The sequence below is a fragment of the Quercus lobata genome, chromosome 4, assembly GCF_001633185.2.
Source record: "Quercus lobata isolate SW786 chromosome 4, ValleyOak3.0 Primary Assembly, whole genome shotgun sequence".
NCBI lineage: Eukaryota > Viridiplantae > Streptophyta > Magnoliopsida > Fagales > Fagaceae > Quercus > Quercus lobata.
In genome coordinates this window covers 21,267,036-21,291,305 of record NC_044907.1, presented here as the reverse complement: position 1 = coordinate 21,291,305, position 24,270 = coordinate 21,267,036, and the positions used below count along the sequence as shown (strand labels likewise).

Here is a 24,270-nt window from a genome sequence, read left to right as displayed (position 1 = left end):
GTTCCAGCATAAGGCATTCATTGTGCCCGGCGGTGCTGCTTAGCAGCTACCGCCGATAATGCAAGAGTGTGCTCAGAAATTTGTGGAAGCATGTCACAGAGTCTTTTTGGAGGATGAGTTTCATTTAAATTATCATCAAAGACTAACTTACCCGGTCTTTTATTCCCTGAGAGATTGTCTTTTTGCTCACCATGGGCTTGTTTTCCTTTCTCACGGGCTATCCTTTTTAGTTTTGGTTTTCCATTCTGCTGAGGTAATTTAGTGGGTGACTTGGGCTTCTGTGTATGAGTGGGGCTACTGCATCGGGTTGGGCTTTTTGAGGGAGGTTTGAGTGGGCTACTGACTTCTTGGGCTTCCTGGTGAGACTTAGAGGTGCGGCCCACTTCAGAAATTACATCCATATCTTCAGCGTTTGAGCCTACAGCCCCTTCCTTGTCACGTGAGGCGAAATCTGACTGGGAGAGTTTGAAATTTGAACTATCACTGTTCTTTCCCTGGAAATCCGCTGCATTCGATTGTGAGCTTTCTTTTCTGTCAGAGTTTTGGGGCTTCGCAAAGCCTCTGCTTTCTTGGTTTACTTGAATTTCCATAGGTGCCCCTGGTTTGGAGGTAGAATCCGATGGGTTTGTCCTTGTTGGAGCCGATCTGCCACTTGACCGGCCTGAGTGGTCGTCTTCAAAGCTCCAACTATTTGAAGATTTTTGCCTATCCCCACTGTTTTTCTGGCTGCCTGTGGCCCTCAGCCATTCTCCATACTGCTTGGGAGAATCCAGATTACCAGAAGCATTTTGGCAGTGCTTTTCATCATGACCCAGGAAACCACACACATAACAAAAAGAGGGCAGCCTTTCATATTTAAAATTAACCCAGGTTTTCTCCCCATCACAGTTGAGAATATTACCTCCTCGGCGGAGAGGTTTGTTGAGAGGAATATTAACTCTGATTCTTAGAAATCTAGCTTGCTCCGTTAGCCACATTCGTTTATCAGTTTCGAGATAGTGCCCCAAGCTGTTGCCTAAATCTTTTCCAACATCTTCAGTTAGATTTTCAAACGGCAAGCCCCAAATTTGAACCCAGAAAGGGGCATGGGTGAAGGTGATATTGGTGGCTGAGAGACCCCTTTTCCATCTGCAGAGGAGAAGCAAGTTGTTCTCGAAATTCCAAGGGCCGTTCCTTTCAACCCATTCCAGTTGGAATCCTGAGTTAAACTTGAATTGAAAAAGATTTTTCCCCACATCCACGATTCGCAGGTCTGAACCCATCTTCCAGGCGGCTCTGAGAGTATTTTTCAAAGCTCTCTGGTTGTGTTGTCTATCCGTGAGGAGCTTGCCGAATAAACTAAGAGCACACTCCTCCATTAGGTCCGATCTGTTCATGGAGGAGATCTGGATGTCTTCTTCTTCATCCTTTGTGAGGCGTAAGTGTTGCAGATCCTCTATTACAGACACGTCCATTTTGCTGAAGGTAGAAGGTAAGAGTAAGGTGAGAAGAGTAGGGGTTTGGGGAATAAGAAAAGGGAAGACCCTTAAAGGAGAGGGAGAGAGGCTCGGTGAAACCGAGAGGGAGAGCTCCTAGGGAGAGAGAAAGCTCCTACTGAGGGAGAGCTTGGTTAACATGGCTCTTTTCACCCCCTTCTAAATCCAATAACACTTATTTACTTAAACAATAATGAAGTTAACAATAAATCGGTGCAGTCGGTCCCATCAAATCACCGCTCTTTCCATTTTCCAGCCCACAAAAAAGGCATATGGAGAAAAAACACCAATCCCAGTGGGCCTCCATTGCTGACGAGTGGGCTTGGCCTTTTTTTTAGTTACAGAGACTGGGGCGTTAGTCACCGTGACTTTTAAATACCAAACACTACTTATAATATTGACACGACCCCAGCAAGAGGAAAAGATAAAAAGCAGTCTAAAGTTTTAGAATAAAAAACAAAGTTTTCTTTGGGCATAATTATTGAGACCAGCTGTTGTGGAATTCTTGGTTTTGTGCTTTGTTTGTTGATGCTGACCAGACCACAAATACCTGTTCTTCCTTTATCTTTTTTTTAATTTTTTTCTTTTATTTTGTGTGATAAGATAGATCGAGAACAGTTGCAATAAATATTGTACCTGATATAATTGGTGTAAATGACTGAGATTTAAAGTTACAATTTCAAATCTCAATCATTGAGTAAAAAAAAAAAGTGAAAGTAAAAAACAGTAGAATTAATAAAAAAAATACTGTGAGAGAGGGGGTTAATTGCATCTCAATCCATGACTGTACAGTGACTGTCTGTATTTATGAATTATTTCTTTATACATCCAGAATACTGTTTGATGAATTGTAACTTGAGTCATTCTCGATACGGCGACATGTCGGCAATAATTTCCTCATACAGCCAACAAGCATAAATGCTAAAGTTGTCTGATCCATTCTAATCCGATGGAAAGTGGATCGAATCTAATTTGTCGAAAGTAGGACGAATATGAAATAGTGAAAAGCTTGAATAATTCTAATACAAAGAGATAAGGTTGAAATGATAATGTTTGTCATGGTAGCTATTGTTCACGGGTCTAATCACTTTTGTTGAAAGTAAATTTGGGTCGGTACAAAAATCAAATCTGGTGCTGACACAGAAATATGGAAAATAATGTTTTGTTCTCTCATATTCATAATAGACTTTATTTTCTTTAAATTTATAATAGAAATGAACGTCAAAAGAGAAAACACAATTTCTATGTATGCAATAGAACTAATAAGTCTTTATATGGGTAAAATATTTCAAAATTAATTTTGATAAAATTCAAATATTGGGTTCAATGGGTGAGTGTGTGCATGGAGGAGAACTTGTTCAAAAAAAAACCAGTAACAAAACCTCAGTAGTTTATTATATTTAACAATATTTTACTTCAAAGACCTATCTTTTTCTACGTCTTTTTGGTAGAGAGAATGGCCAAGCTTCTCTTTCCTTTTATTTTCAATGTTTCTTTTAGTTCTTTTTGTACTTATTAAGAAAATGCCATGCATATTTAAAAAAAAAAAAAAAAATTGTTTAGTAGACAAGGCAGCGCATTATTAGCAGATTTTTCCCCATTTGAATTCCATTCTACCATAAGCTATCCTTTCTTTCTCATTATCAAACCTAAAATTTCAGCATTATTTCTTTTTATTCATTACTTAGTCACAAAAATTAAAACATAGAACATAGAGTAGATTCAGTTCTCATTTAAATGGAACATGAAATAAAATCATATCAATTTTGAACTCTTTTTGATATCTAGTTTTTCTAGACTCTATTTGGAAACAGTTTTGATTGATATTCAGTACGTTTAAAATTATATTGAAACTTGTTTTAATATACACATATATAATGCACATATTGACGTAGCCAAAAAATAGAACAAAGGCTCTTCAATCATACTCAGACACTCTCTTTGTAATTGTGAAATTAGAACAATTATATGCAGTGTAGGGATTATATAGATGGGGAAAGACTGAATGTCGAAGAAGCAATTCTGTAGAAAATTAGCAATAATGCGATGCTGTGTTAATTAATAGATTAGACGGTAAAAATATTCTCATTATCTTTCAAAACCTTAGTATTGCTATCATGCTAAAAACAAATACTCTATCTTTGGTGAATTCAATTTCTTACACATTATCATTTGAGTCCACAAATATTTTCACTTTTTTACTTACAAATAATCACTCTCCAAATCAACAATTTATAAAAATGGCTAAAAGAATTTTGTGAGACCTTTTGAACTTGTTTATACACTTATTCAATTAAATCTTAAATATATTTAAGTTGATTTTATGAAAGTATATGTATAAATACTTTTTTTTTTTTTTTGAGAAACCTATATGCATAAATATATACTTAAATCAAGCATCATACTTTTGTAATATTATCATGAACATGTTATTATATTTGAACTCTGTTTAAGTGATTAAAATAAGCTTAAGTTTGAGCTGAAAAGTTATAAGAAAAGTTTTAACTTTTTTTTTTTAGCTAGTGCTTTTGCAATTTAGAAATGTTGTTTCATTATTGCTTGATGCTGCTACATTCACGCTCACACTTTGTAAATGATTAATACTGACGAGACACCATCAAAGGGAAAAGAGAAAAAAAAAGGTAGAAAAAGCAGTCTAAAGTTTTTGAATGAAAACAACATTTTCTTCGGTCATAACTATTAAGGCCAGCTGTGGTGGAATTCTTGGTTCCGCTCTTTGTTGATGCTGACCCAACCACGTATAATTGCTCATTTTTTTGTGTGATGCTCTCACCATTAAAAGGACAATTACTAGGAAAGTGCTCAACAAAATTACTCTCCTGTATGCAAATAAATATATATTTTCAGTTTTTAAACAATATTACACGTATTTTTATATATTTTTTTACTCACATATATTTTTAAAAAAATTAAAAAAATGTTGTGTAAACACACATACCAAACGAGTCCTATATATTGATAGTGATATATTAAGCAAGACACATCCACAACTATTTTAGTATTGTTGTCTTGCTAAAAACAAATAGCTATCATTCAGGTTATCATTTTATTTATTTATTTATAAATAACTATTTTTCAAATCTTAAATATATTTAAGAAGATTTTTATGCATGTATAAACATAAATATATGTTTTTTTTTTTGTTTTTTAGAAACCTATATACATAAATATATACTTAAATCTAGCATCATGCTATGATTAAAAAAAAAAAAAAGACAAAAAATCAAGCATGATGTTAATTTTATTTATGAACATGTTATTACATTTGAGCCATGCTTAATAGTTGCTGATCATAAACTCAAGTTTGAGCTGGACTCAACGGCTTGATTCATTTATGATAAAAAGAAAAGTTTGGTTGATTCATTTAAATCCAAAAAGTTTTAACTTTTTTATTTTAGTCTCTAGTGCTTTTGGAACTTAGAAATGTTGTTTCACATTATTGCATGCTACAGCTGCTAGCTGTGTCCACACCTTAGTTGGGTATAGAGATTCTCACTATCTTTCAAAACCTTAGTATTGTTGTCCTGCTAAAAACAAATATTAATCCTATATTTGGTGCATATAATTTCTTACTAGTTATCATTTGAGTCCATCACCATTATCATTTTTTACTTACAAAATAACTACTTTCCAAATTAGCAGTTTATAAAAAATGGCTGAAAGAATTTTGTTCGACCATATAAACTCGTTTACAAACTTAATTAACACAATTAAATCTTAAATATATTTAAGTAGAGTTTTATGTTTGCATATACATAAATATTTTTTTTCGAGAAACCCATATACATAAATATATACTTAAAATCAAGCATCATATTCTAATAAAAAAGAAAAAATCGAGCATGATGTTAATTTTATTCATGAACATGTTATTACATTGAACTCTGTTTAACCGTTGATAATAAGCTTAAGTTTGAGCTGCACTCAACACCTTGATTCATTTATGATAAAAAGAAAAATAGCTCTATTCATTTAAATGATAAAAGTTTTAATTTCCCATAAAATAAATTTGTTTTAAAAGTTTTAACTATAATTATGCTTTTGGAATTTAGAAATGTTGTTTCACACTATAGTTCTAACTGCGTTCACGTTCACACTCACACTTTGTAAATGATTAATACTGACAGGACACCATCAAACAGAAAAGAGAAAAAGGTAGAAAAAGCAGTCCAAAGTTATAGAATAAAAAACAACATTTTCTTTGGGCATAATTATTGAGGCTAGCTGTTCCGCACTTGTTGATGCTACCACCGTTTTAAGCAAGACATTACCACCGCTATCTCTTATCACTTTCATTACTCCACAAACCCATCTACAATTCCTGAAAGAAAGAAAAAACTATGGCGGAAGGAGCTTTGTTCGATCTTGCAGGGAACGTCCTTCAACTGCTGGGCTCTATCATTGCTGAAGAGGTCAAACTGGCCTCTAGTGTTGAAACTGAGATTGAAAATCTAACCGACACAGTCACCACAATCCGCGCTGTGCTTCTGGATGCAGAAATGCAGAGTTCTCATAACCATCAGATCAAAGACTGGCTCAGTAAGCTCAAAGATGTCCTCCATGATGCTGATGATTTGCTGGATGATTTCTCCACCCAAGTTATGCGCCGCAAAGTGATGACAAAGAAGGTACGCCTTTTCTCTTCAAGTTCAATGCCGCTTGCTTTTAGTCCTAAGATGGGTCATAAAATAAAGGCAATTAGGAAGAAACTAAAGGCCATTGCAAAAGATAAGGAGGCTTTTCACTTTAGTCAAAGCTTCGTTGAGCCACAAGTCATGAATAGGGGGGACAGAGAAACTTATTCTTTTGTACTTGAAGATGAAGTTATTGGGAGAGAGGATGATAAGAAAGAGATCATGGAACGTCTTTTTGATGACAATGTTGTAGAGAATATTTCTATCATTCCAATTGTTGGTTTCGGAGGATTGGGCAAGACGACACTGGCTCAATTGGTATACAATGATAAAAATGTCCAAACAAAATTTGAGAAAAAACTTTGGGTTTGTATCTCTGATGTCTTTGATGTGCAACGGATTGTTAAAATTTTTTTAGAACAGTTGACAGATGAGAGACTTAAAGACAGCTTTGAGATGCGGCAAACTCAGCTTCGAGAAAAGCTTAATGGAAAAAAATACTTGATTGTCTTGGATGATTTGTGGAATGAGGAGAGTAATAAATGGCTTCTCTTGAGAAATTTGCTAGTGGGTGGTGCAAGGGGAAGTAGGATAATAGTGACCGCACGCTCAGAAAATGTAGCGAGGATATTAGGGGCAACTTCATGGCATGCTCTAAGAGGCCTACCTGAAGAAAAGGCTTGGAGTTTGTTTGTGAAAGTAGCATTTGAAAATGGTCAACTGCCAAAGAATGAAGCCTTTGTAAGTTTGGGTATGGAGATTATGGGGAAGTGTGGAGGGGTACCTCTAGCCATAAGGACGATAGCAAGCTTGCTATACACCAAAGCCACAGAAAATGAGTGGCGATATTTCAAAGATTATGAACTCTCAAAAATAACTCAAGATGAAGAAAATGTTATTTTATCGACGCTTAAGTTGAGTTATAATCATCTACCATCGTACTTAAAACAATGCTTTGCTTATTGTAGATTGTTTCCAAAAGATTATGAGATTGATGTAACAACATTGATTAATCTTTGGGCAGCACAAGGTTTTATTAAGTTATCAGATTCAAAGCAACGTGTTGAGGATGTAGGGCGAGAGTACTTTATAGTATTACTTCGGAGATGTTTTTTTCAAGATGTACAAAAAAATGATTGCGACATTATATCATTTTGCAAAATGCATGATCTCATGCATGATCTTGCAGCTCTTGTGGCTGGGAGGGAGAGTACCATGCTAACCTCGAGTGGGGAGTATAATGGTAAAAATGTTCGTCATGTATCATTTGATCTTGAAAATTCATCAAGGGAACTTTCAATTTTTCAGGTTAAAGGAATGAAGATACGAACAATTCTTATAGCTAGTGTAGGGGGGAAATTGAGGAACTTAAATTGCAATGCACTTGTTTCAAATCTCAATTATTTACGGACATTAGATTTAAGTGAATTACATTTACGTGTAGTGCCACATTCAATTGGGAAATTAAAACATTTAAGATATCTTGATCTTTATAAAAGTAGGGGTATTAAATTTCTCCCTAATTCCATTACCAAGCTGCTAAATTTGTTGACACTAAATCTTAAGAGTTGTTACTCACTTAAAGAATTACCCAGGGGCATTAAGAAGTTGGTCAATCTTAGGCATTTAGACGTTAGTGGGTGTGACAAATTGACGCATATGCCCCTTGGACTTGGGCATCTTACTTCTCTTGAGATACTACCGATGTTCGTCGTGAGGCAAGGGGGTTCCAAGGCTAGCTCGTATAGTTGGTATAAGAAAAAACAGGCTGGTGGACTAAGTGAATTGAAGGAGCTGAGCAATTTGGGAGGAAGTCTATATATTCATAATTTGGGACATGGAAAAGATGACATGGTGGAATGTAAAGCCACAAATATGAAGCAGAAACCACATCTTCAAGTGCTGAACGTAGTGTGGAATGAAGAGTGGGATGATGGAGAAACTGAATGTTATGATGACATGTCACTGGAAGGGCTCCAGCCACATCCAAATCTTAAACGGTTGAGATTGTCTTATTATATAGGCGTGAGAATTCCAAGTTGGGTCTCTTCTCTCACTAATCTTGTTCATCTTCATTCATATAAAAATAGGAGATTGCAGCACCTCCCACCGTTAAATCAACTCCCTTTTCTCAAGTTTGTCTTTCTTGAGAGAATGGAAGCACTTGAATACATTTCAGATGAAGACAGTGTTAGTAACGTGTTGGGTGCTTCCTCCTCCTCTTCTTCTTCTTCAAAAACACCATTCTTCCCATCCTTATCTTATCTTGAATTAACGGATTGCCCAAAACTGAAGGGATGGTGGAGGAATTCAGATGATAATGAGCCACACCATCTCTTACTTCTATCATTTCCTCCTTCTCTTTCTACATTACGGATTTGGCATTGCCCTAACCTGACTTCCATGCCCCTGATTCCCGATCTCACTTTGTTAAATATTGTTGGTTGTCCCCTCTTACGGCTACACGAAGGAAACAGTGAAGATTGTCCCAAATAATCCAACAAGAAAAAACAATTTATTCAGGTATGCATCTATCTTTTATAATCCCAAATTCAAATTCAACTACTGCTTTTTTTTTTTTTTATTTTGAACAACTTCTAAAACTATTCAACTTCATTCTTTTCAATCTTTTTTCTTTTTCTTGTCTATAAACTGTTAATTGAACAAGAAAAATTAGGATAATGTAATCCATCCCTTTTAAAAAAATATATATTTCTTTTAATTCTAATAATTTATATCTTTGTACCTAAGAGAATGTTGATAATATGATGTGTGTATGGTTGCTTCTCAATTATTGCAGAGTCTGAGTTAGAATCAGAGTTATTCTTAATTAGTTGCTTCTTAACTATGGTTTGTTCCCATAGCTATTTGAACAAGAAAAATTAGGATAATGTAATCCATCTCTTTTTTCATTCTTTTAATTCTAATGATTCATATCTTTGTACCTAAGTGCATGGTTGCTTCTTAATTGTTGCAGAATCTGATTTAGAATTAGAGTTGGTTTGTTCACTTCCAGAGGGGGAATTAGCTTGTTTTTCAGGTATTTCATTGGTTCACTCTCCCCTTTTTTTTTTTTTTGGTCATTTGAACCATTGATCTATAAAAAATAACTAATGGTTTAATTACTGTTTTTGATGGGATAATCGCTGAATGAATTCTCTCTTTTTTCAGAATTTTTATTTATTTATTTATTTTTGAGACATCGTTTTAGTCAAAAGCAGAACAAAGATTGAGGTCTACCGATGTAGACATTTACAAATCTAGAGATAATATTTATCTAAGTTGTGCATTTGAACAAAACCTTTGGTGCTTTCAATTTTCTTTCTTCTTAATCTGTTTTTATATGTTAGATTTCTAATTGCCAGAGCATCACACAATCATAACTTTTTTCGTTTCCTAGTGATTTTTGGCTCTTCCTCTACCTCCAACAGCCCCTTACAGCCTTTCTTTAATCTCCACGTATTTCAAAACGAAAAATCCTACACTTAAAAAAAAATAAAAAATTTTCTTCAATGCATAGTTGTCCTGCAACCTGCCAGAAATGAAAAAAGTTCTAATTTTTCAATGCATAGTTGCACGCTTCATGTATGTTATTTTTTGGTTCTTGTGCTAAAACAAACGATTCATAACACTTCCATCATGTGTGTAAATAATACTGTGTATCCAAGTACTAGAGAAGGGTCAAATCTGTTTAGTTATGTACAATTCATTGTTAGATTGGATTGATTTTTTTATTATATATATTACTGCCAATAAAAATTACTAATTAATTTTTTTATTACTTGAACACTAAGACTTGAAGATCCCTTATTTTGCTTACTTTCCCCCCTTTTTTTGAATACTAGGTTGTTAATTACAGAGCTACACTCAAGTTTAAGAACTTTTGGATTGCTTGTTATTTTGTCACTTTCTCTGCCTCCTGAAGCCATAGTCCTTGCTGCATTTGGTTGTGAAGTCCCTGTAAACTTGAGGCTGCAGAACATCTTTTTTTTTTTTTTAATCAGTGGGGTCCAAACAAACATGAGTAGGAGAGAATCTTTTCATCAATATTTTTTTGGTTGTATTTAGCATATAAATGAATCACATCACCAAAAAAAAAAAAAAAAAAAAAAAAAAAAAAAAAAGGAGGAGAAGAGAGAATTACTTGGGGAGATGACATTTTTGGGGTGGAATTTCTGTTGGAGAAAACCGGCTTGTAAAGAATGTCTGCATTGGCATTGAGTTTTTGTTTCTTGAACAAATCCTCTGGCAACTCCGTCACAATCTTAGGCTCAAAATCACTTTCTTCCTCAACCTGCTGCTCTTCCACTGCCACAGGATCAAGGAATTGACTCCAATCGCTTTGTCTCTTGTTATTATGAACGTGATCGTCGTGGACAATATCTTCTTCTTCTTCTTCTTCTTCTTGGAATTGTGGAAGTGGAAGTGGGGGTGGTTCAGTAATGGCGCAGGACATGTTGAAGGACTGGATGAAGCCGCGGAGGTCCTTGGCGACGAATCCCTGCGCGAACACTTTGCAGACAGACTGCATTTGGTTGCACACCACGCACCTCCACTTGCTGATTTTCTTCTTCTTCTTCTGTTGCTGCTGCTTCACCTGAGACAAAATCTCAACTTCCATCAAATCACAATCAAATGAGATAGAGTCTAGCTGGTTTATTTAGTCTAGTGTGTCTGGACATGCACAAATCTAATGGTAAATTATCTAACAGATTTCAGAATACCCCTGTTTTTTTTACTTCCTTATGTATTGTTCTATGGTGGGTTATTAATGCTCAAAGCAGCATCCAAACTTAGGAACTTTTCATTTTCTTTGAGTTTGGTGTTTTGTCTACTTGTCTACCTCCTAAAGCCCCCTTGGTTCTTTTAATTTTTGTTGTGCAGACTCTGTTTGAATATTGGGCAACATTGCGCATGTTCTTTTCATTAATCAATGCAAAGAAGAGGAGACCAACATGCAGGGCCCCCACACTAGTAGGGGGGATAGTGGACGTGGAACTTTTAAGCCATTGAGAGGTAGAACGAGTAAGGATGGTTGAGACATGATTGGTAAGAGAAGCAGTTTGATTAAATATCCCAAAGATGGAGTAATTCACTGCAAAGCAATGCAGAGGTAAGGAGTAATTCTAGCCTTTGAACTATTCTTAAATTATCATTTTTGTGCCAATAACCAAAACATTATATAGGAATCAATATGAAATTTTTCTTGTAGATCATTTAGAATGGTGAATTAAATACATTGCCACACATTTGATAAATTAATGGTTTAATTGGCCGGTTCTATATGTTTTTGGGGTTTTTAAATATTTTAGGGTTATTATCTAGTACTAATCTCACCAAGGGAGAGGTAGCTTGATACAGCCCTACTAGTAGGACTTGCCCTGAAGTATACTCTTTTATAATACTAAAGACGTGTTTTATTACAAAAATGAGCGGAAGTTGTTTCTAATTTTTTTATATACTTTTTTTTTAAAGATGTTGCTGTTTGAATATTTAGAGATCCATACTGTGTGTTCAATTACGCATTTTAGACTAGTTCTGTATGTCAACCTTTTTTGTGATCTGAATGGTAAAATTAAGGACCACTAAATAATTAATCAATTCAAAGGAAGGGCACTAGTGCCATGAGATTAACATCTTTTTGCTGAAGAAATATACATATGATTCTGTAGTATACTAATTAAGCCGCACCCTTCACAAATTATCAAATGTAATTTTGTTCCTTTTTTTCCCCTCTCTTTATTTATCTCTTTAAAGGCCCTTTAAAAAAAATATTTGTAACGAAATTCTAACTACGTGATTTCATTTGTAGAATGAATTGCGATACTAAACTATAGGGCTCAAGTATTGATACTATTCATCATATGCATACTAAAATCCTTTACCAAGGCAGTGATATATATTCCATTTCATGACTAGATTGCACTCTCTTCTATTGTACTTTTATCCTGCATCTGATATCTCCATGTCCTTTTATTTTCTTCTTTTCTACAGAATTGTATCTCATACTTAGTTGACAGGTGTTTGCATTTCGTTTCCTTATTATGCAATATATAGACCAAATGATGCCTGGCACTTCTTGACCTTGAGTTACAATTGTTCAAGGGGGTGAATCCTGAATAAAATGCTCAGGGAAATGGCATGGAGCTATTATCCATGTTAGCTATCCTTAATATTTTACTGAAAAACGGTCACTAATTTTCACCTTGTATAGTCCTTGAGAAGATTTCACAGAATAACTCCTTTTTTTTTTTCTCAATTTTATTTTCTATAGCTTAGTGTGCATCAAAAGCACCAGTATGCTTTAGAGTTTAAAGTCGCAAAATTCTAGGGATAATTTAACTTTATGCTTCATTCAATTGGCAAGAAAGATCAAGAACAGAAACAATCATGTGGAAATTTTGTATTTCTAAAATGTGTGACGAATACTTTGCCCATTTTTCTTTCTCAAATAATGGATCAAAAGATTGCTGGTGCCCCAAATATTCTTACCAGGTCCAGAAGGATCTCACCCCATTAGCTGCAGGTTCTTAAATCCTTCGACCTCTACCTCATATATTTATTGAACCACATCTTGATCAGTTGTGCTCTCTTTAAGTTGTTCTCTTTCAAGAGCACTATTTTATTGAATTTCTAAATTATTTGTTTTTGTATATAAACAGAGGGGTGTGGCATTGAAACCAAAAGGATTTTCAAAGATGGTTCTACAAAAATCAAGCATCAACTTTCAATAGATTGAGTAATAGGCCTCCCACTTTCTTAATTTAGTTTCATATTTATGATAATTTTTGTAATAAACAGTTTTGTCTTCTCAAAACTTTTCTTGCAAAATTATTTTCGTAACAATAATATTTTTTTAACAGGCGAATTCTTAATTTTTTTTATAGTTTTTAACAGGTGAATTCTTAATTTTGTTGTTTTCTCTTTTTGTGCTGTCTGGAGCTCATTGTTGTGTACAAGTAGGTGACTAATCCCATTTAATCTTACATTTAAAAGAATGAGTGTGGAACACAATCTGCAAAAGTCTTAAAAGTTATATATTTGTTTTTCGGTTGTCAATTTCAAGTGCAGGGCAAATTCATGCTTGCTTTGTTGATGGCTTTTGAGACTTCCACAACAAAGGACCTCTTTGGTAAGTGCTGTTATCTCTACATTAGCATCATTTTGCTCATCCTTGAAGTTGTCTTTCAATTCTTCTTAAGGTTGATTAGGATGGTACAATATTCCAAGCCATGGGCAGTTGCATATATGAGAGTCACAAACACTTACATTAACCTGAAACTTTTATACACATGCAATGGATTCCCTTTTGTGCAGATGCTAGGGTGGATGGAGGTCACTGTGTCGTATTTGAAGTAAGTGTGAAGTGTGAAGATGATCCATGTATGTGTATTCTAGAGAAAAGGGAAAGGGAGCATTTTTCATAAGGGACTAGAATTAGGGTGAGAAAGATTATGTCCCTCGATGACTTCCATTTAGATGAAATTCCTTGTTTTCTTACCTAAATTTTCCTATTAATTTTTGTTCTTATTGGAAAATCTTGGGATCTACCTCATAGGTGATAAAGCCGCTTGGTGAAGTTGTTTGTCATGGAAGATATGGCAACTAGAGATTTGTCGAACCATATGCTCTTTACAAGCAAGTTTTCAGAAGGTATGTGAACACGCATTTGGGTTAAAATAAAAGCTGGTATGGTACTTTCATATTCCTCACAACAATTGAAATTAAATTCAACTGTAAGAAACAGAACTCTGGAAGAGCTCAACTTCCCTCCCCTGCCCCCTGCTGGTGGGGGTTTTGTTGTTCATAATTCTTATGTTCTAGGGTCATATGAATTTTTCCCTGTATTTAGTCAGGATGTTATGCCCTTCCTAGATTTTAGATTCTTACCACTTGAAGTATGAGTGAATGCCTTCAAAATTTCTGAAGGGTAGGATGTCCATTGTCTCATAAATGGTTTTAATTGCTTGACTGAAGGTCAACTTTGTGTACAGTTTTCGCAATTTTTTTTTTGGGCCCTAGACCTTGATATTCACAAATTTTACACATTTTAAATCTTGATATAATCCATGATAATTATTTTGGTAAAGTTCTTCTTGCTACTGCTAGCTAGGCTTGTAGTATTTTTAAATCACGGGTACTTTGTCTTTAGTGCAAAATTTTCTCTTTTTTAATATTTATTTTCAGATTCAAGTAGTTGTGTTTCACACTTCCTTGAAGAAGGCAGGAAAAAAAAATTCATAAGTGCAATGCTGAAATGTGTATTTCTGCTTAACTACAATGTCTATTGAGAAGAGGGAAAACACCATAATGCAATTTCGTCCTTTTACTTTCCTCTCTATCTACTCTACTACTCCCTTTGTTATATGATTGTGTTTAATAGTTCACTTCTTTTCCCTTCTCACTCCTGACCTTACTCATGAACTTTCCATTATTTTGTCTTGAGCAAGAGTTTTATCCTCTGCATATATGTTTACTGGAGTTGTTCACTTATTAGAATGGTTCTGTTTAACTGCTATTATTCTGGTCAGCATAGCCATAGATTATCTCATGCTTTTCTTATTGATTTATTTCTTTTCTTCCTTGTTGATGACTGCTGCATTATGTTTTGTTGTTAAGATGGTAATAGCTTCTATCCTTGTTTTGCAGCATATTTGCCTTAATTTCTTAAGGTGAGCCATTGTTTTGGGTTTAATAGAGAGGCAAATAGAGGTAAGCTGTAAGATTTTTTAGAAAAATGATAAAAGTATATGGAAATTGGTCAATACATAACTTGATATTTTAGCTATTGTTTCCTCTACAGATGACAGTTCCTCTAAGAATGCAACCTGTCTCATAACCTCTAATTTGTGAAACTTGAGCCTACATGTTTGTTTGTGGTAAATTTCTACATTCCTTTTTTTATTTTTAAGTATCTGAGATACTTATTAGATTTTTAAAAGTATCTTGTCTCATATTCTGGGGTGAAAAGTTGCTTTCACACAACCATATGTGTAGTAGATATGTGAAGACTAACATATTTCTCTATCTCCTTTCTATTGTTCCTTAGGATGTCAGCCATTATTCGGCCGTGTAGTTCCCCATTGAAGGGTTTTCAAATGGTGACTATACAGCACTAAGCAAACAAAGTCTTGAATCTAGCTATCACAATGAATATGTTTAAAGATCACATAATGATGCGGAATGGTCATATTAGTCCCTTTGGAGAAGTATTAGTCACCTTCAACTGTTTTGTTAGAGAAATGAGGACAATTGAGTAGATCTAGTTAGTCCAACCGGAATGCTGAAATTGCAATTCTCAACTTGTTGATTAATATTGCCAAGTAGACGGTCAAGTATATGTATTTCACTTCAAAATTTTTAATTTGGGTGGCCAATTTTGTGTGAGGTTTTGGTGGATCAACTTATTGGGTTCCTCTTGCAATTATAACTTGGGAGCTCTTTGTACTTGTATGTATACCAATTAATGTTTGGAGGTTTTATTTATTTATTTTTCTTATGGGGATGAAAACTTTAGTAAGAAATTTTACATATCTAGAAACTTATTTGAATCTATGATGAACTGTGTCTTCAAAAAAAAAAAAAAAAATCTATGATGATCTCTCAATGATAACGATGATAATAGATTTGAACTGTTGAGTTAATTAAAACCCATGGATTACCCTTAAATCATAACCTTTTCCTTCTTTTATTTATTTATTTATTTTTTTTGAGGATCACTCATAACTTAAATTTTATATAATATTTGAAAAAGAACCTTATATTTCCTTAGAAAAATTCCTACCATGTTAAAGTTGCAAATAAAATGGGATAGAAAGCGAGAATAACACTTGTTTACTTAAACAACCGAGAAATTCACAGCAAATTAGTATAGTTGGTCTCAGCAAATCACTACTCTTTCCAAGCCCACTCAAAGTGGGTTGGGCCTATTTTTCAGTCACCCAGGTCCTAGGCTATTCTCAATCTTAAGTTTATCAACAAAGGCTCTTTTCGTTAGTCACCGTGATCTTGCCATAACGGTAGGCTTCAACCATACACACTCTCTCTTTAACTGTGGAAATTTTGGCGGTAAATGAGAGAGCAAAAAAGTAAAAGAAAACCTAAGCTTCAAAGCTTCATGACGTGTCAAATCTCGATTGGGTAATTCATGCATGTATGTGTATTGGCCATGATGATGATACGCATCCCCATGTAAAGCTGAGATTACATTGATTGTAAGGAAAAGCTCATTTGAACATCACATTGAAGTAGAAAAGTACTGATGAGCAGTTTTGATAATTTGAAAAGTGGGAAATCACGTAATAGTGAGAAAAAAACTCACATTGAAGATTGAAGCAGATGAGTAATTTGAAGGTGCTACTTAAATAGAGCGTCGACCATATTCTAATAAAAAAGAAAAAATCGGACATGATGTTAATTTTATTTGTGGACATGTTATTATATCTTAAAAAAAATGTATTTGAAACCAAATCTAAATCCATATAGATTTATAGATTCCAATTTTGCCATGGACACAATTTTTTCTACAACTTGTTGAAGTAGAAGGTTGTGATTGGTGGACAATTATTTTTACATGGACTCGTTACTGGTATTAATTTTTTTTTCACCACTCACATTGTGTTACTTCATTGAGTTGTGGAAAAAGTTGTGTTACTAAACTTATTAGTTAGATTTAATTAGATTCATATTAAATTAAAAAAAATAGATTCATATTATATTAAACACTAAAATCCAAATAGTTTGTTGAAAATGTCAAAATGATACTAGATCTATACTATTACAAAGAAAGTAGGTTTTAGTGGTCTCAATTCTCAAACCCTTCGTTGTATGAAAGAAATTGTTATTAAATAGTCGAAAACAAAATGATATCAAGTACAAAAAAAAAAAAAAATGATAAAATTTAATACAGAGAATATGATGTTAATGGGTATGCATTTGGCATTATAGGAAGAAGTCCGTAATATCTATGTCCAATATTATCTTATTCAGTCAAATTCGTCACTTAATAATTAAAATTAAAGTATATAATTTTTTTAAATATATAAATTGATAGCTACAACAATAAAGGGAGGGGGAATTCTAACTTTGATTCCTCTTACAAAGACGAGCATAGTATCACTGACAACTGTTAGTTGTCTTGTTAAGATATATGATATTTTGAAAAGATCTTTTTCTTTTCAATATTTAATTTTATAATTAATAATCATATCATTTTTAATTTTTTATTTTGGGTTTAAAAAAATACCATTTTAAAGTTGCATACAAAAGAGGGATGGAAAGGATATATATATATATATATATATATTTTTTTTTTTTTGATAGTGAAACCTCATAAGCAATATCATTACTTAGGACAAACTGTCCTCACCATTTACATCCAACTGAACTTGAGTAGCAATTACAGGGGGGTGTCTTCCACCCAAATCTGACAGTCATGAATACCTCTAGCTTCCCTAGCCAAAATATGCGCAGCACAGTTATTCTTTCTGCTAATATGACTTACCGACCAATGCTTAAAGGAACCCAGCCCCAATTTTATCCCTTCCACCACCTTCAAGATAGAACTAGGTCGCGATACAGCATCATAGATTGCATTGACTACTACCTGAGCATCACTCTCTATTTCTACCTCCCATAAGCCCAGATCACGAGCCAAATTTATCCCCTCTTCCATTGCCATCGCTTCCACCTCCAAAGCACCTAAAGGGAGGGGCAAATTTCTGCTCAACGCTCCCATAATCTGCCCAAACTCATTCCTAATGACCACCCCGATACCACAGCTTTTCAGGCTTGTAAACACTGCCCCATCAATGTTGACTTTGAATCTCCTTTGATGAGGTGGACACCATTTTGTTTTGACCGGGGCTTGGCTTCGATAAGAGGATTGAGATTCATCTGCTACTTCTACTTCTTTTGCATACTCCTTGGCCTCCAGAGCAATTCTCTTAGGGTCCTTACATCTCCCCTCATGCTTGAACACCTTACGGTTGTTCCATATCATCCATGCTGTTATGGCAAACAACTCCCAATCTGATTCATCATCCTTCTCATAAAGAGACCACACCACATCAATAAAATTCTTTATGGGCTACTTCAGAATGGGCAAAATGATATCTACTTCCTTCCACACTTCCGTCGCAGCACAACAATCCCATAACGCATGGCCAGACGATTCACATTCTCCGCAGAAGCCACACCTATTATCCGTGGTCACTTTCCTAGATGCAAGGCAGAAGTTAGTTGGAATTATGTTCTTACACGCCCTCCATAGGAAATGCTTAATTTTATTCGGACAATGAAGCTGCCAAACCAACTTCCATAATCCAGCAATCTTCCCCATATCTGAACATTCTCCACCTCCTTTAGCTGGGTGCACTTCTTTAAGCACCTTGCGTGCCACAAGGTACGCACTCCTCACTGTGAAGTCGCCGTTCTTTGACCATGCCCAAATTAGGGAGTCCTCCGGCAGTCTTAAGCTTATGGGCATTCCGAGAATAACTTCCGCTTCATGGGGAAAAAAAGTCTCCCTAATTTGATCCACCTTCCACATACCCGTATTTCCATCAATAATTTGCGCCACCTTAACCAGCTCATCATTTGAAACTTTGGGAGTAATTACTTTGAAATTGTTCGGGGTTGGAATCCACCTATCCCGCCAAATTTCCACTGATCTGCCATTGCCAACACACCACCTAGACCCCTTTTCAACCGTCTCCTTTGCTGCCATAATACTTCTCCACACATAGGAAGGCTTTCTCCCCACTTGTGCTTCCAAGAAAGAACACCCTGCAAAGTATTTAGCTTTAAACACTCTATGGGTAAGAGAGTTCGGGTTTTTACTTAACCGCCACCCTTGTTTTGCTAGAAGAGCCAAATTAAACGCTTTAAGGTCCTTAAACCCCATTCCCCCTTCCGATTTGGGTTGGCATAGTTTTTCCCATGAAATCCACGCCAACTTTCGCTCCTTCTCTTTCTGCCCCCACCAAAATTGACACAACATTGAATTTAGTTCGTGACAAAGGGAATCCGGGAGTTTAAAACAACTCATAGTATAGGTTGTAGTCGCTTGAGCTACTGCCTTAATTAGAATTTCACGACCTGCATTCGACAACAGATTTCCTTTCCAGCCCGCAATTCTCCTTCCAACTTGGTCCTTAATGCGATTAAAGGCCTTCTTTTTCCCTTTCCCCACTAGAGTGGGCAGCCCCAAATACCTTTCATGCTTTTGGATAATTTGAGCTTCAAAACTCCCTTTTATCTCCTCCCCTATTTCCTTGCTGGTATTCCTACTAAAGAAGAGAGACGTCTTCTCTTTATTCAGTTTTTGTCCCGATTCTTTTTCATAGTCAACCAGCACCTTTAATACTCTATTTCCTTCCTCAATACAAGCTCTTCCAAAAATGATGCAGTCATCGGCAAACAAAAGATGAGAAATCCGAGGTGCCCCCCTATATACTGAAACTCCACTAATCATCCCGTCGCATTCCTCTTTTCTAAGCATAGCTGTCAACCCTTCCGCACACAAAAGAAAGAGGTAAGGCGAAATAGGGTCGCCTTGCCGCAATCCCCTTGTAGGAATGATCTTTCCCTTTGGCTCCCCATTTATAAGCACTGAATAGGAAACCTTCCTTACACACATCATCATCAACTCAACCCATCTCTCACTAAAACCCAATTTCCTCATCATCACCTCCAAAAAAGCCCACTCCACTCTATCGTACGCTTTACTTATATCGAGTTTAATAGCCATTAACCCATCCTTTCCCTTCCGCCTTTGATCTATGCAATGCATAGTCTCAAAAGCCACTAACACATTATCCGTAATTTGCCTCCCAGGAACAAACGCACTCTGAGCCTCACTAATCACCTCAGGCAGAATTTTCTTCAACCTATTAGCTAGTACTTTCGACACTATCTTGTAAACCACATTACATAAGCTAATAGGGCGAAACTCTGTAATCTTTTGAGGGCAGTTCACCTTAGGGATAAGGCAAATGAATGTCTCATTTAGGCCGTCAGGCATCACTCCGATTCTAAGGATTTGGAGCACATTATTTACAACACACGGGCCAACAATATCCCAATACTTTTGAAAGAAGATAGGGGACATACCATCTGGGCCGGGAGCTTTGGTAGGATGCATCTGGTTCAAAGCAAACCTGACTTCCTCCTCTTTGAACTCACACAACAATTCTTCATTCATCTTTGGCGTCACCTTCTTCCTCACTGCCCCTAAGCTTGCATCAAACGACATTGGGTGATCTGAACTATATATATATTTGAAGTAATCCAAGATCACTCTTTCAATGTCCTCTTGACTGTCTAACCATACACCTTCATCCTCTATTCCTTCAATCTTGTTTGTTCTCCGTCTTTGTGAAGCTGTCGCATGGAAGAACTTAGTGTTTTTGTCTCCGCACTTGAGCCAAAGAGCCCTAGATCTTTGCTTCCACATTACCTCCTCTCTAGTCAAAGTCTCATTAATTTCCTTCCTCACTTCATAAATTTCCATAGTTGTCTCATGCAAGTTATTTTGAACTTCAAGCTGATGGAGACGATCCTTCAATACATTTAGCCTTTTATTGACATTACCAAATACCCCACGGTTCCACCCTTGCAATTGAGTTTGACAGCTTCGGATTCTTCCACCAATGCTGACCTCACAACTATCCCGTAGCGGATCCCATGCCCTTTCAATCACCTCCCTGCACCTTTCATCTCTCACCCACATCACTTCAAAGACAAACCTCCTCTTCGTTGGCTATGTGCGTTTCTTCTTTGTCAAGTACAATGCTAACATACAATGGTCAGATGTGGACATAGAGAAATGGTGCACCTGAGCTTCATGAAATTGCTCCACCCATTTCCCATTTGCCACCATTCTATCTAATCTAATAAGAGTCCTCTGTTCTCCAAATCTCCCATTACACCACGCAAATCTCTGCCCCACAAACCCCAAATCAATTAGCCCACACTTACTTAAACACTCCCTAAAACCCCTCATATGATTTGCATCACGATCCAGCCAACCTAACTTCTCCTCAGGATGGGTGTAGTCATAAGACTCTTTTTTACTCACTGGTAGTGGTGGCATGTGCAAATCATGTGCTACTTTCTTTGATTGCAAAAACAAAATTAAAAAAAAGAAGAAAAAAAAGAAGAAAGATCTTCCATTTAAATCATCATAACTTATTACAACACTTACGAATAAAAATAAATGTCAAAGGTAGCTAATCCCACTCATATAAAATTATGATTATAATTGAAAACTTAAACAATCTACAAAATCAACAAATGAGTAATAAAAACTCCTCCAATCATTGTTTACCTATGTAACTAAGATTGATTCTTAGAACCTGTATATGACTTAAAGATACAATCTATTGTTCAAAAACTCCCAAGAGTGAATACAAAAGTCATAATTTTCCTGCCGGGGTAGCCAAGTTTTGCCAAGACATTAACACAAAGGTTGAATTTCTATAATGAATGATGTCAATCACTTCAAATGAGGCTCTTCATCAAATATCTACAACCATCTACAATGAAGTTTATTTATTTATTTATTTATTGATACTTGCTTAAATTATTACATTTTATGCCTACTTTGTATTTTTGGCATAGTTTTTAACAAAATCCCTTTTCATGAAAGCCCTATTAATGACAATACACACTCACACAGAAAAAAAAAAAGAAAAAAAAAAGAAAAAAAGAAGAAGAAGAAGAAGAAGAAGAATGGTGGTTAAAATACAATTTTCTTAAGTCTCAATAATGTGGCAATTGATTTCTTGGTTCTAGTCCACCATTGTCTTTCTTATCCTACCCAAGGAAGATGACTTATGGCCTATGTAAAACCGATATTAAAAAATTAGAGTGAAGTACCAACAGATGCAGTGTTTATGAATAGGAGTGCAACTTTTGTTAAGGGCAATGGTAAGCTTTGTGGGGGCATACTTAAGTTTCAACTTCCTAAATGCAAAAATGAAAAATTTAAGAAGAGGAAGTTTCCCATTTAAGTTTCCAATTGCTCCATTGTAACATTAAAGGCGACAGGCAAAAGAACCACACAAAGTATTGGACCATAATTACCTATAAAAGGCATTTGTGGGGGCCAATCGATCAACAGGCCCATTAAGGTTAGGATCGTTGGGCCCGTGGCGCATCCGAGGATGCATATTCGTCCGAGGAGGCCAGGTCAGGCCATAAGGCAATTATCGGAGGGGGGTGGAAGTCAATATCACAAAGGCCGAGTTCCATATTCGTCCGAGGACAATACACTCCTCAGCAGTACGCATCCAAGGACGATCAGGACGCGGTCTGGTTACAACCGAACCTTGGAATTATGTCACCACTGAAGAAGGGATAACAGACCAAGGGTAAAAAAGAAGAGGCAAACAAATATCTATAACTACAGCTGCCTCCGCATTGATTACCTCTCAACCAACTCTCTGGCCGCATTAATGTGGAGGTGATACCTGAACAGTAAGAAGGCAGCCTTACAGCTACCCATAGGAAGTTCCAGGAGGTGCTAGATGGGACAAAAGGAAATCCCCAGAACCCAACCTACACGTGTGCGGTAAGGATGGAACACAGAAGATGGCATATAAACTGAAAGAAGAACATGTAAGAAGGATCGAGACGTAAAAAAAAGAAAAAGAAAGCACAGACTGAGAGAGGAGAACAAAAGAGAAACAGTAGAACTGCATCGATTACTAAAAACAAAAACGATCGTTGCGTCAGTTCTGAGCCTTCCATATATGTGAGGGTGAATCTTTCCTTTCTAAAAAAGTTAACCTAGTTCTTAACACCCACGCTCTACAAATTATATTGTTTGGGCCTATTTACGTGCGAACCCGGTATCGTTTTGGGTCGTTACAAATCGTGTCCTTACAATTGGCGCCGTCTGTGGGAAGAGCTTGTGTTAACTTAAGGGACTTCTGGTGCAACGTTTCTGATGGAGGAAGCGGGTCCACATCACCACGCGGCGGGACCACATCAGGAGAATGCCAATCTTCACCAGGCAGAGTCAAGGGGTTCCCAGCATGGCGATCCCCGAAAGGAGAGAAGCCCACGAGGGAAGTGTACGTACAACTCATACCACCAGAATCCACTCTCATGGGAAAAGTCACGTTTTCCATGCAGAGCATGAAGGGAATCTGCAACGTGAAATTGCCGATCTGAAGAGAGAGTTGCGCTGTGCATGGCGGGAGCACTACCCACCTCACTCTGAACCATCATCCGAGGAGTCGGATGGGGCTAGTTATAGGCGGAGGTCGGGGACTCCGCCAAGCGAGACTTTCTCCTACGAGGAGGAGCGTCGCCATCGACGTAGGCGTAGAGGTTCACCTAGCAGGGGCTTGGGTAACGAGGCCATGAACAAGGCTTTGAGTCAAATTTCCAAGTCGCCTTTTACGAAAAGCATAGACGATGCCATCCATCCTCGGCGATTCAATCAACCAACGTTCTCTCTGTACGATGGCCATTCGGACCCGGTGGAGCATGTAAGCTATTACAGCTAGAAGATGGCTATTTACTCTAAGGACGATACTTTGATGTGTAAAGTTTTCCCATCGAGTTTGGGTCCGATGGCGATGAGGTGGTTCAATGGCTTAAGGGCCAATTCTGTGGGATCCTTCAAAACACTGACTCGGGCTTTTGGAGCTCGATTTATCACTTGCAGCAGGACTCCTCAGCCTTTGGGATCTTTGTTGGCTTTGTCCATGCGAGAGGGCGAGACTCTCAAGAATTACTCAGACAGTTACTGGGAAATGTTTAATGAAATAGAGGGAAAGAATGATGATGTGGCTATAACCACTTTCAAAGTCGGCTTCCCAGCTGATCACGATTTGAGGAAATCCCTGAGGGGTAAACCTGTTACCAGTGTGCACCAACTGATGGACAGGATAGATAAGTACAGGAGAGTAGAGGAGGATTAACTTCAGGGAAGAGGGAAGGCCAAGGTGATCCCTCCGGAGAGGAGAGACTTTAGGTCAGACCGTTATAATAACAACCGACCCCTGAGGGATTTTGTCGGGCAATCGGGTTCGGCGGACGCCCAGGTGGTTAATGCAGTATTTAGAGAGCCAGTGCAGCAAGTTTTGGAGAAGATAAAGAACGAACTATTCTTCAAATGGCCTAACAAG

The 24,270-nt window shown here is 36.5% G+C and overlaps 2 protein-coding genes across 22 annotated transcripts; one reads left to right on the top strand and one right to left on the bottom strand.

The window, feature by feature from the left end:
* Positions 1 to 17: 17 nt before the first annotated feature.
* Positions 18 to 1,454, bottom strand: LOC115984828. The gene has a single exon (XM_031107826.1). It carries the CDS (start codon positions 1,452 to 1,454, stop codon positions 18 to 20), a length of 1,437 nt encoding a protein of 478 aa, XP_030963686.1.
* Positions 1,455 to 5,656: 4,202 nt separating this feature from the next.
* LOC115983796 (putative disease resistance protein RGA4) lies at positions 5,657 to 15,641 on the top strand. 21 transcript variants are annotated; one of them, XR_004090223.1, is made up of 11 exons: positions 5,657 to 8,653; positions 9,108 to 9,170; positions 9,976 to 11,243; positions 12,793 to 12,869; positions 13,028 to 13,089; positions 13,202 to 13,262; positions 13,448 to 13,572; positions 13,689 to 13,783; positions 14,780 to 14,842; positions 14,934 to 15,009; positions 15,180 to 15,641. XR_004090223.1 is itself a non-coding variant. In XM_031106577.1 (2 exons), the coding sequence occupies exon 1, from the start codon at positions 5,837 to 5,839 to the stop codon at positions 8,624 to 8,626; it is 2,790 nt and encodes a 929-aa protein (XP_030962437.1). In that variant the 5' UTR covers positions 5,657 to 5,836; the 3' UTR covers positions 8,627 to 8,653; positions 8,931 to 8,951. The 21 variants fall into 21 exon arrangements, 1 of the variants encoding a protein (XP_030962437.1); XR_004090224.1 differs by having other exon boundaries at positions 13,197 to 13,262; XR_004090226.1 differs by having other exon boundaries at positions 13,018 to 13,089; positions 13,197 to 13,262.
* Positions 15,642 to 24,270: the final 8,629 nt, after the last annotated feature.

Coding starts and splice junctions, on each gene's coding strand:
- LOC115984828 (XM_031107826.1), bottom strand. CDS start 1,454: ATGGACGTGTCTGTAATAGAGGATCTGCAACACTTACGCCTCACAAAG.
- LOC115983796 (XM_031106577.1), top strand. CDS start 5,837: ATGGCGGAAGGAGCTTTGTTCGATCTTGCAGGGAACGTCCTTCAACTG.